We start from the raw sequence: 12,239 nt of genomic DNA on the forward strand, positions 1-12,239 counted from the left end.
AGGTCAGCATTTTGTCTAGTCACTATTAAAAAAATTGGTTATGTTAGCTATAATGGTTCATGGCTTTATGACTGACTAATGAGCACTACAAATTCAGGAAATTCGTTATATCGAAATGGGTTTTAATATTAAAACTCAAATGTTGCACTAGTTAGTATGTATGTATGTATGTATGTATGTATGTATGTATGCATGTATGTATGTTCTGTAGATTAACCTATTATTTGCACCACATGGACAATGTTGTTGTTGTAATGGGGTTTAACGCCATTTCTCAGCACAAGATAGGCTATACGTGGCGGCCAGTGTTAATGGAAAGAAGCACCGACCCACGAGAAGCTACCGGCAAGCTTTCTCACATACCCATATTAGCCGAGCCCGAGACTCGAACCCACGCAGGCAGAGGTGAGATGGCAGTGATCCGTAACGGTGAGCTCTTTAGACCACTCGGCCACTAAGGGCCCCTATATGTGTCCTATATGGACACTGTTGTGCTGAGGTACCGTAAAACACTACTACATACATGCTCGGTAGTGGTAAGTTATAGTTCATACCTAGAATGTTTACAGCATGATGTATGCATTATTGTATATAATGACGTGACGAATTTTGTTAATGATTTGTGTTAAATTCTATTTTATGTGAATATATTCAATGATAAGACCTGCTCTGGGGATGGTGGTGGGGGTGAAAGGCTAGTCGACCCCCTTACCCAGTTACAAATGATCAATAGAGAAAGTCTTCTTTTGTTTATAAATTAGAACTAAATTTGACAAAGTTGAACCTTTTTACACAGATTGTTGCATTTACCTCTGTTATTATAAGCATCAATCGGGGGAAATTTATCATTAGTTTTCAGTCACAAAGTGCAGTGTGTTATATAGGTCAAAGCGATAGTTCCTACTTATTCTAAACACTTTGAAACAGTGTTCCTACTAAAGCATAATTTATAACAATTAAAGTGTTCTTGTCCATAATAGAAAACATAATCCAATAACACATAAAGGGTTTTACATTAATAGAAAACATAATCTAGTAACACACATAGGGCTTTACATTAATAGAAAACAGAATCCAATAACACACATAAGGCTTTAGAATAATAGAAAACACAATCCAATAACAGAAATGGGGCTTTACATTAATAGAAAGCATAATCCAATAACACACATATAGCTTTAGATTAATAGAAAGCATAATCCAGTGTCTCGTTTGCTCAGCCCCAGTTCGTAAGTCGTGTATAAACTAAGGCATTATTGCAAGCCATGTTTGAGATTTGAACATTGCCGCAGGCTAGAGTTAATCTCTTACGCATGGTTACCGTGACCAGAGAGAAGATCCGGCATCTTGAATCGGCACAGGCGTTAGATAGCGCAACTTCCCACCCGTGTATTACAGCTTTGTCCTAAGATCAGAGGAACCCGCGAGGAACGGGGCGTGTTCTAAATCAGTCCCACGTGGACAGACAGCGAGAAGGACATTGTCCGCTAAGTTTGAATGGATCGGGTCAAAACGATATCCAATCGGAATTGAAAAAGAGGGAGGCTTTTTGGGAGGACAGAACTTCCGGTTAAGCCGCGAGTCTCTATGAGGGGAGACGGAAGTGAGACTAGCAGAGCAGTCGGAGTCGGCAAGTCTAGTCGTAATAGAGAGTGGAGGAGGAGGAGAAAGTGGATAAGGAGGAGGAGTATAGAGGAGTCGAGGAGGAGAAAGTGAAGAAGTAGGAGGAGTATAGAGAAGTCGAGGAGGAGATGGAATATGGAGGAAGTCGGGAGGAAGAAGAAAAGGAATTAGAGGAATAGGAGAGAAGAATACACAGATGAGCAGAATACAAAGACAGGCAAAGACAGGTGAAAATGTATCTCACACTACTAATCAAATGATGCAATAGGCTATCACAGGGTCGAGCGGAAGGAGAGTACTTGGGAAATTGTAATCATTTGACTATTGAATTGCCATTAAATTGTTTTTCGTTGAATTTCACCTTTTTGTATATTCAATCATTCAACCGTCGGCATTGCTGAGTGAGGGCTCGGAGCTTTACATTTATCTTTCACTAATTTAACTTCCCACCGAAATCGAGCTTGGGTGGGACTTCTATAATAATTTAAATAGAATATTGGCAGCACCCCAACCATAACACACATACCAAAGTAACGGCATAACAACCCGACACGACAGATCCAGTAACACAACATTGGGCTTTAGAATAATAGAAAACATAATCCAATAACACAAATAAGGCTTTATAATAATAGAAAACATAATCCGATAACACGCATAAGGCTTCATATTAATAGAAAGCATAATCCAATGACACACATAGGGCTTTAGATAAATAGAAAGCATAATCCAGAAACACACACAGGGCTTTATAATAATAGAAAATATAACCCAGTAACACAAATAGGGCTTTATAATAATAGAAAACAGAATCCGATAACACACATAGGGCTTTAGATTAATAGGAAGCATAATCGAATAATACACATTGGGCTCTAGATTAACATTTAAAAGGGTTCCGACTCAACACTTAGATTATGTTATTCAATTGCATCTATATATAATTAAAACAGATTAAATAAATATGCGACAATGATGATAAGCACTGGGCAAAGCACAAAACAAGCGGTGTAAACATTTGCTCGTGTAAAAGTGATTGCGTTTTTCGAAGCTTTCCATGTAGGCTTCTGTGGTCCATTATATTTGCCGTCCTCAAAATCATATGGCACTATACCAGCTAATTCCTTGGCCTCATTTGTTGTTGCTATTTCTGGAATTTTTGTTGGCAAACCGCTAATTGATAATCCTGACCCATGCGTTTTCACACCCTGTGATGACCAATGTGTGGTCATTACAACGTTGTTGTAAGCGTATCTTTTTTTGTTCATGTCTCCCTCTGAAGCCCAATGTGCTGGAGTCATGGAAACGAACACAACATAGCGCCACCGACCTGGATGTTCACGGTCTTTTCTGGGTCTAGCATTGGCGTGGACGAGACGCGAGTCCCAAAGAACCATACCACCTTTAGGCACGGAAACACGTATTCTTTGGCATCCTTTTCCTCCATAAAAGTTAACATCATCTTCCGTCAGCAGATAAAAGGTATTCAACTCCGATATCCTTGCTGCATCTTGTCTTCCTTCGAAAAATTCATCAAAGTAACTATGTGATCCTTCCAGGACTTCGAGTGTCCAATCATCTTCACATACCTCCTCAAGATAAACCCCTCCTTGGACTGCGTGAAGTCCAACACGTGATGCATTCTGGTCCACGTGCAACCAGCTTTTGTTTGGTTCCGCGAAGCTCTCCTCACCATTTTCAGGTGGCCGTCCAATCGCGATAGCGTCAATGCTAGTTAACAATTTTGATGTCTGCCAGAGTTTGGCAAATACTGATTTAGCCTTCAGTCTTACGAACCAGGTTGGTTCCATGTGTCCCGTATTAAACTGGGAGATGAGCGAATGCAAGGATGGTGGGAAAACGGCATGAGGAAATTCTTGTAACCATCTTTGGTACTGTTGTATACAATTATCGCATTCTTCATTGGACAAAACATCCCGGACGACTGTGTAACCTTTAGCTTTTAACTCCTCTTGGTTCTCAGGTCCAAACATCCTGAAATACAAGAATGAAATATTGGTATTTTAGAGAATCACCAATGCAGTACGTTAGTCAAACTGCATGAAACAGAGTTATAACTGTTTCTTGTCCATGAAATAATCCATATTGAAGACGGTACTCTTCTTTCATGTTTATCATTGATAAAAAGTTAAAGACCTGTGCTACAAACGAACCAACGGGAATTTTTTAAAGAATACTACGTCTCTCCTACTTTGCCAGTGTATAATCCAGACTTAAGCATAGCCACTATAGTGACGAACGTACGTTATTAAAACTGCAATTCACTTTTTATGAGCGATAACACAAATGACAGGGATACATCAAGTTTTATGACCATGTATGCAACAGTATGTATGAAGCTGTGGTGCATTAAAAAAAAAAAAACACTGACAAGAAATAAATTATTCCGTGGAGCATATAAAGTACATAGACTATCTCTGATATATTGACATACATGTATAACTACAATATGCTTGCATATCTCCATCGATTTAGCTGCCAAATCAGCGTCTGAGTGAACCCACACCTCCTTCTTATAAAGTGCCTGTCGTATCCGCCAAGCGTTAGTGGAAGATCCATCCTTGACTTGAGATTGATACCCAAGGAGCAGACAAGACCAATTATTTAAAGATGATTATTGTCTGTTTTGGGTTTAGTCGGCGGTGGTGGTGGTGGTGAGGTAAAGACTCTTTTTAGATTCGTATTAAAACATTTATGATGTAACATTTATGATGTTGTTGTTGTGGCTGGGGTGGGCGTAGATTACCCATTTTGTTTTTATACTGTTGCAGAGAAGCAGAAAGGTGACATATCATTCAAAATACATTCCCTCTGGTACGCTCTACTCTTTTCATCGTTCGTGCCGGACTGACCATTCTCTTATAACAGTAAAAAGATTAAAAAATATTAAAAAATGCATGCATCTGAGAAAACGGTCGAATAAGGAAGTACTGTGCTGGCGTCCGCCAATAAACTTAGTGGGTATCGCGGTACCAGTTTGTTTTCTCCATAGAGCTCAACGCTAATGTTTGGTGAACTAAATATACTTTCTATCCTACCTCAGCATGAGTGTCACACTCTCTTAGACCGATAAATCATCCCTTCGCCCGTGATAACATTGTCGATAACACAGATTTGTGGGGTTAATTTAATTATCAGACTAACACTCTCCTAGAGAACGATGTTAGATTGTCAATTTCACGACGACAGAACCACGGGTGCTCGACGCGAGCTTGATGTTGAGAAGAAAGAAAAACAATAATCTGAAGGAAAAAAATGATACAGAGTGACAAAAATACCTTAGATTACCCCCATGACCCGTTCAAACATAGGACCCTCTCTATTATAATATATAAGAGAGAAGGTACGGAACTTCCAAATACTTCGTTCCACCCATGACCCTCGATTTCCTTCTGCTATTTCCGTCTTTATAGGCACACGTCCATACTGTATGGCTTGTTTTACTCCTGAGATATTGTTCTATTCATCAAGCTGTTATTGACTTTTCTGCGTTGTACCAAACTGAAATTACGGGCTCCGAAACGTGCGATTTTTTATTTCAATACCGCAATATCATAGCACTCGCGGTGTCGAAAGCAGCAAGTATACACGACTAAGACAATTATATTGATAACATGTTTCAGCTTAAATTATTACCACAGGAAGATATTATATGACGTCACGTTTTGCTCTAAAACTCTTTCGACAGTGTTGTCCGGTGGAATATATTAACTGAACAAAACACAGGGGCACTACAGGCCATTGCAAAAAAGTGTCACCTCCCATAAGGATGTACTTCCCTTGATTTTACCTTCAATACATTTCATTTCATTGCATTGATTTCTTCAATCACCACACAAAATATAAAAAAGTCCATTGCTAGATCTACATCAATTTTAGATTCTCCTGTCTATTTATTTTTTAACAAATTTATATTGAAGAGGTATGTTAACTAAGAAGCTACCCAGATTTAACCTATGGCCCATGCTTGAAAAAAATGGTATTCAGCTTAGGAAAAGTTTTCATAAATTGAATCTTTCCCTCGATCATTCCCTCGGCTATTTATTAATTTTGTTAAAACAATCTATTTGATTGCTTTATTTATTTATTAAATTTATTGTTATATTTGAAGTTAATAAAGTATGATAATAATTTTATGAATCAAAGTGATCATTAGGAGTAATGATTATGATGACGATAAATATGGTAATTCATATAATGATGATGTTTCTCAGTAATAATTAATAATAATAATAAAAATAATAATAAGCATGGGCTTCCTAACTTCAATACTTTTTGCGCAGATAATGTCTTTCAGAAAATAAGTAGTGACAAATTTCCGTATACTTTCCTTTAAAATCAATGCTCTTCATTGGCACGTGCAGCAATCTCATGGCACAAAATCGCACGCGTCAAACGAATCGCAACCCGGTCTTATTATGTAATAAACTATATAATATAACAAATATTTAGGAAGGGTACTTATAAGGTAAATTCTTGCTGTATTATCACAATACAGCGTGTCTTCTCATGAAGCTGTCCAATTTACGGGAGAAATCTTCAGAAGGGGGTTTCACGGTTTGTAGCTCCCCTTGAAAACACCAGAGGTCATCTGGGTGCACCTCACTTCCGGATCGTTCAATCATTAAGATGGCAGTAGATCGAAAAAATGTGACAGACCGCTCACATTCTGCAAGCAGGGTCGATATTTTACTCTCTTAAAAAGAAATTCTATCAATATTTGATCAATTGTTTTTACATCTTTTCTTTTTTATCTCACTAACTTGCGTTGCTCCCAGCTTTCAAATAAATATTCTCTGCCCACTGGACTTAGACACAAAGACACGCTGATCACATTCAAGTGTGTTCTCAAAACTCACTTATTTCGACTGCAAGAACAAACTTAAATACCTAGTAATGTTTCCTACCTTAAATATTCTCAGCATGTTTTTGTGTTTTCTAATTTCATGGTGTTTGTATTTGTAATCGTATCATTATATATGTTTTCTTTTTTATTTTATAGGTGTTGTCTAATGTTGTAAAGTGCTTAGAGCTTCTAAAGATTAGGTACTATACAAAATCTTCATTATTATTATTATTATTATTATTATTTCACAACTTCATTATCTTTCCATTACTACCTTATGATCTAATTTGTATTATTTGAGTGTACGAAACTGTATCGCTGCGTAAAAATCTTGCAATTTATCTCGCTTGAAGAATAATGAAAATATGTTTATTTTTTTTTTACAGCTTCAATCATAGCAGTTAATGGAGGTTGAAGGACAACGAGAAACAAATTCTAACTTCTGAAGATTCTTTTGTTATTGATTTAGACTGATGCTTTTCTATTAAAGTTAATTATATTTTTGAAGAAATAACTTGAGTTTTTTTTAAAATGTACAAATGTTAACCAGGCATGAAAAGATGCGCACGTACGAGTCTCCTTGATGATTATTACTTTTATTTCCTTGAACAGTTGGAAATTTTAGAGTATACGATTTGGACAAATATCGATGTTATATACACTATGCATGTATAGGACATCTGTGGCTATCACCTATCTGTCTGTATGTATGCCTATCTCATTTCATCTGGTGCATGCGTATGTATATCCTCGAATGAATATGTGTTCGCATACGTATATTACATAATGATACTTCAGGTTAAAAACGAGTATAAAATGATGCTAAGATAAAAATAGTGACTGATAGATAAAGACAACAAATATGAATATTTGTGAGTACTCATTTATTATTGATTTGTAGTGCATTTTCTTATAATCAGCCTCTTCTTTTTAAATCATACTGTTTGCAATTTTATATCCGGTCACGTGGATCAATATTGATTTAAAAGGCGAATCAAAGAAATAGGACGGAATCTGTGAAATAATTGGATCTTTCAAACTTACATATTTGATGCAAGGAAAGTTAAACAGAATTAAACTAATTTTAATAAGGCTGTTCTAGATGAATTTGCTGGTGGCACTCAGAAATGTTGTCTAAAGACCCCAGCAAATTTTGAGAGTTATTACGTGTCAGCATAAGCCAAAAAAAATCATGCTGAAAGTTATTGCATGTACCGTCCGATACTTGATGTTTCAAAAGTCATAAAGAAAATGAAACAGAAAAAACGTCATTGGGCATGTTATTTAATCTGAATATTGTACGATATTTACACCCAAATATGAATACATGTTCCGTCTGCATTAATTACACTCCTTTATCGTTATGATAGCTAATGTAATTATTACTTTGTTAAGTTCCTCTGAATACATTAAAATATTGTGTTCCATTTTTATTTTTAAAAAAACTTTTCTGGTTTAAAATATTCAGATTACAAATCAGATGACGTATCGAATTCGTGTTAAAATTTTCTTATCGAACTTGTGTTATAACTTTCTTAACTCGTGTTATAAACGAAATATTAGCCTTGCGAAAGTAACTGAGAAAGGATATATCAACATCTGAAAATGCAAATTGTTGAGATTGTTTTCGTTAAAGCTATACTGCCAAAATTGGGCAATACATGTTTAAAATCGGAGAGCAAAGTGAAATATTCCTACAAATGTATATGAAATTATGGATAATGAATTTATAGCATCAGGTATGGATAGTGTATTTAATTTAATTATTTGATATCATTTAAGTATGGAAAGTAAATATTATTTATCTGATATAATGTAAGTATGGACACTGAATCTAATTATCTGATTTTTTTAATGTCTATAATTATTCTCCTAGTATGATGTTTGGCATATATAAGTGATTGATTGGTTTAACCATAATGATGCTTACTTTATGTTTCGCTAACCAAATGTAGAACGGTGAACTATCCGAAACTGAATTTTTTTTTGTGGGCATGCGCATTGGAGCTAAGGAATGTAGCTTTAGGCGCTACGATCAGTAACTCTGTTGCAACTGTGAAACCCCTTATATTGTAGAGGTATGTGAAATATAAAATTACATTCTTTCTTGCTATCCGTTTTATGAGATAGAACTATTTTATATATTAGTTGTTTCAGAATTTACACGTTTTAAAGGATGAGTAATGATCGAGTTCATATAATTCAGTGAGATTATTCTCATTGGACACATATTCATGCACGAATATGGTTATTACACAAAATATAAGTACATTAGTTCTAATGCGTAATGTATATTGTGGTATTCGCATTTAACCGTGTTTCGTGTACTACACAACTCAGTCGTTAACATTTGGTCAGGATAATGCAAATGGGTGGGACATCATGCTCCAATTCTGTGACATGATGCCCCATTGCTAGAAATCGCTATAAACTGACACACAGCAGACATCGTAGTGATGTGCATGAATTTTTTTTATTTTAAATCTACGTTAAAAGAAAACCCAAACCACAAATCACATTGTTAGCTGTTTTGGGGAAGGATTCTTAGAACTGTGGGGTTTTAGTGCAACCTTTAACCTGTTGTCGATGGTGACACAGGCTCGTTGGATGTTATTGTTTTACTCGCAGTGAAGGACCAATGCTTTGGGACCAACGGGTCTAGTTGCTTTTAACGCCATTTTCAGCACATGATAGCTAAGCATGGCGGTCAGTACATTTGGTGAAGGCCAATGTGGATATGTGAGAAAGCTTGCCAGTAGCTTCTCGTGGGTTGGTGGTTCTCTCCGGGGTTTTCCCGGGTTCTTCCTCCACCATTAATACTGGCCGCCATGTATAGCCTATCTTGTGCTGAAAAATGGCGTTAAACCCTATAAACAATAGCAACAACAACATTTGGTGGGAATAAGTAGGTTCTCGGGGGATCCTTCGGCAGACTGGGAGAGGCGGGCTATGAGTAATGGCTCTTCGACAAGCGCTGTGGAACATGGAATACATCATGATCGTCAACAGATCGCCACGATATACACTGTTCAATATTTTAATCATTATTATTCATTATCATTGTACGAGTGTAATTGATTATTTCAGTGTCGCAATACGAGTGGAAATCAACAAATGAATATCGCTTTATGAGTGAAAATCAACATACACATACTTGTGGATGAAACATACATTAATCACACTTTTGTACAAATTCTATACTTTAATCATCCTTGTCAGTAAAATCATACCCTGTTCACATTTGTGTACAAATCCTGTACTTTGATACTCTTGATACAGAATCATGCCTTATTCATATTTGTGCACAAATTCTATACTTTAATCATCCTTGTCAATAAAATCATACCCTGTTCACATTTGTGTACAAATTCTATACTTTGATACTCTTGGTATATAGAATCATGCCTTATTCACATTTGTGTACAAATCCTATACTTTGATACTCTTGGTATATAATCATGCCTTATTCATATTTGTGTACAAATCCTGTACTTTGATACTCTTGATACAGAATCATGATTTATTCACATTTGTGTACAAATTCTATACTTTGATACTCTTGGTATAGATTCATGCCTTATTCACATTTGTGTACAAATCCTATACTTTGATGCTCTTGGTATAGAATCATGCCTTATTCATATTTGTGTACAAATCCTATACTTTGATACTCTTGTTATAGATTCATACCTTATTCACATTTGTATACAAATTCTATACTTTGATACTCTTGGTATAGAATCATGCCTTATTCATATTTGTGTATAAATCCTGTACTTTGATACTCTTGGTATAGAATCATGCCTTATTCATATTTGTGTACAAATCCTATACTTTGATACTCTTGGTATAGAATCATGCCTTATTCATATTTCTGTACAAATCCTGTACTTTGATACTCTTGATACAGAATCATGCCTATTCATATTTGTGTACAAATTCGATACATTGATCATCCATGGTGATATATCCTTATCTTGACTGTATTGATTTATAAGTTCCATATGTTGATTCTTGCTTGATTACTAGTTCTATTTTGGAACGATATCATTTCCTTATATCAGTTGTTTAACTCTGTGTCCATCATTCAGTTAAATATGCGCATGAATATGGAGTCAAATTCATTCATCGTTCAATTACTTTATAAATAAATCTCTCATTCACGGACTTGCTTTCAGAGTCTACACTAAATAAAATCCCGACCCGACTTCATTCTGCTTAACGAAACAAAATAATACTTATAAAGAAATGGCCAAGCGCAAAGCCATAGAATATTGTCATATGTAAAATTCATTACTTTACCGGTAAAGCTACCCATAGTAGATTCGTTCTAAAACTCAGAAACTACCCTTGTACCTTCCCACCCTAAAATAATGGCACGATCTTACCTTTTCCCTTCAATATCACCACATCTAACGACTCAGTCCTGTCGACTCAATCAGACTGTTTGTACATATGCCAAGTAAAACAGTGGCTTTCAGTTATTAATATAAATAGATTATAGTGTTTGTCAAATAGTATCTAAAGACTTAATCAGGTCGACTTCATCAGACAGTTTGTATATGCAAAATGAATACGTGGCGTTTAGTTATTACTATAAATAGATTCAAGTGCCTAATTACAAATATACGAGGTGAACGTCATTGCTAGATCCGTATAGAATGTTAAATATTTCTCAGGGGAAATAGGAAAATTGCTCAAACACTACTGGGCATAGAGTAGAAGAGCTGACAGTTGCCGTTGTCAGCCTTCCGTTTACTCATATTTGTTAATGCTACTCATAAGTAGTGAATAGGGATAGTATAGCGACAATGGGAATTAGCATTAAAAACACCCTTGGGAACATATAGCGACAATGGAAATTTAACATGGAGAAAAATCGTGGGAACATATAGCGACAAGGGAAATTAACATGGAGAAAAATCGTGGGACTGTATAGCGTCAAAGGAATTTAAACAGGGTGGGACTGTATAGCGTCAAGGGAAATTGAACATGGGATTTTTTTAAAAATTTTTTTAAAAAAAAATAAATAAAAAAGGGGTAGGCAATTGAAAGGCTATCTCTTTTCGAGAAATATGGCTGGCCATGAAAAGGGCCTTTGGGTTTTTCTTCTTCTTCTTCTGCTTCTAATTTCTTCTTTTTCTCCACCAAGTTCTTATTTTATCTCCTACACTCTTTCTCTTCTTTTCTTTCTTTTTTTTCTCCTCCTCTTCTTTCTTCTTCTCTTCCTCCTCTTCTTTCTTCCTCTTTTCATTTTCTTCTTCTTTTTCAATTTTTTCATTCCATGCTCTCATCCTTATCGTTTCCTCTTCATCCTCCTTCTCCTCCTTTATTTCTTTCAACAGATCACTGATGATTACCTTCATTTTTCTTAAATTGTTTATCTCCATCTTCACTCCATGGGGACTATATGAATAGTGATCCTCGTTTAGGTTAACCAACATTTGCTCCATCATTCCTAAATTGTCGAGGACGTTTTGCAATTTTTCCATTTTGTCAAGGTGGTTCGAAGCCATCTTCTTTTTTATTCTGTGCAGAATGGTTTGAACGACGAATACTGTGGGTTCTTATACGAAAAGCGCGGACGTGAAGGAAAACATCCCCTAAAAAACATAAAATGGATCTTACCTAGATGATGACCCAACATCGCGCGGACTTGAAGGAAAACATCCCCTACTTTCTCATTTCATATAATCAAACCCAAACTATACTCTCCACATACGCTAAGAAACAATAAAGAAACCCATAA

At 35.9% G+C, this 12,239-nt stretch overlaps 1 protein-coding gene across 1 annotated transcript; it reads right to left on the reverse strand.

Annotated features, from left to right (window-relative positions):
• Positions 1–2,398: 2,398 nt before the first annotated feature.
• On the reverse strand, positions 2,399–11,059 carry LOC149772513 (uncharacterized). Its single transcript, XM_089947692.1, has 2 exons — positions 10,879–11,059; positions 2,399–3,618 (listed from the first exon to the last, which is right to left on the reverse strand). The coding sequence occupies exon 2, from the start codon at positions 3,615–3,617 to the stop codon at positions 2,568–2,570; it is 1,050 nt and encodes a 349-aa protein (XP_089803818.1). The 5' UTR covers position 3,618; positions 10,879–11,059; the 3' UTR covers positions 2,399–2,567.
• Between the last annotated feature and the right edge of the window lie 1,180 nt (positions 11,060–12,239).

The sequence above is a fragment of the Sinohyriopsis cumingii genome, unplaced genomic scaffold, assembly GCF_028554795.1.
Source record: "Sinohyriopsis cumingii isolate HCF-2022 unplaced genomic scaffold, ASM2855479v2 utg001437l, whole genome shotgun sequence".
Lineage (NCBI taxonomy): Eukaryota > Metazoa > Mollusca > Bivalvia > Unionida > Unionidae > Sinohyriopsis > Sinohyriopsis cumingii.

Bases quoted from the DNA above. Each gene is read 5' to 3' on its own strand.
- LOC149772513 (XM_089947692.1), bottom strand. From the start codon at position 3,617: ATGTTTGGACCTGAGAACCAAGAGGAGTTAAAAGCTAAAGGTTACACA.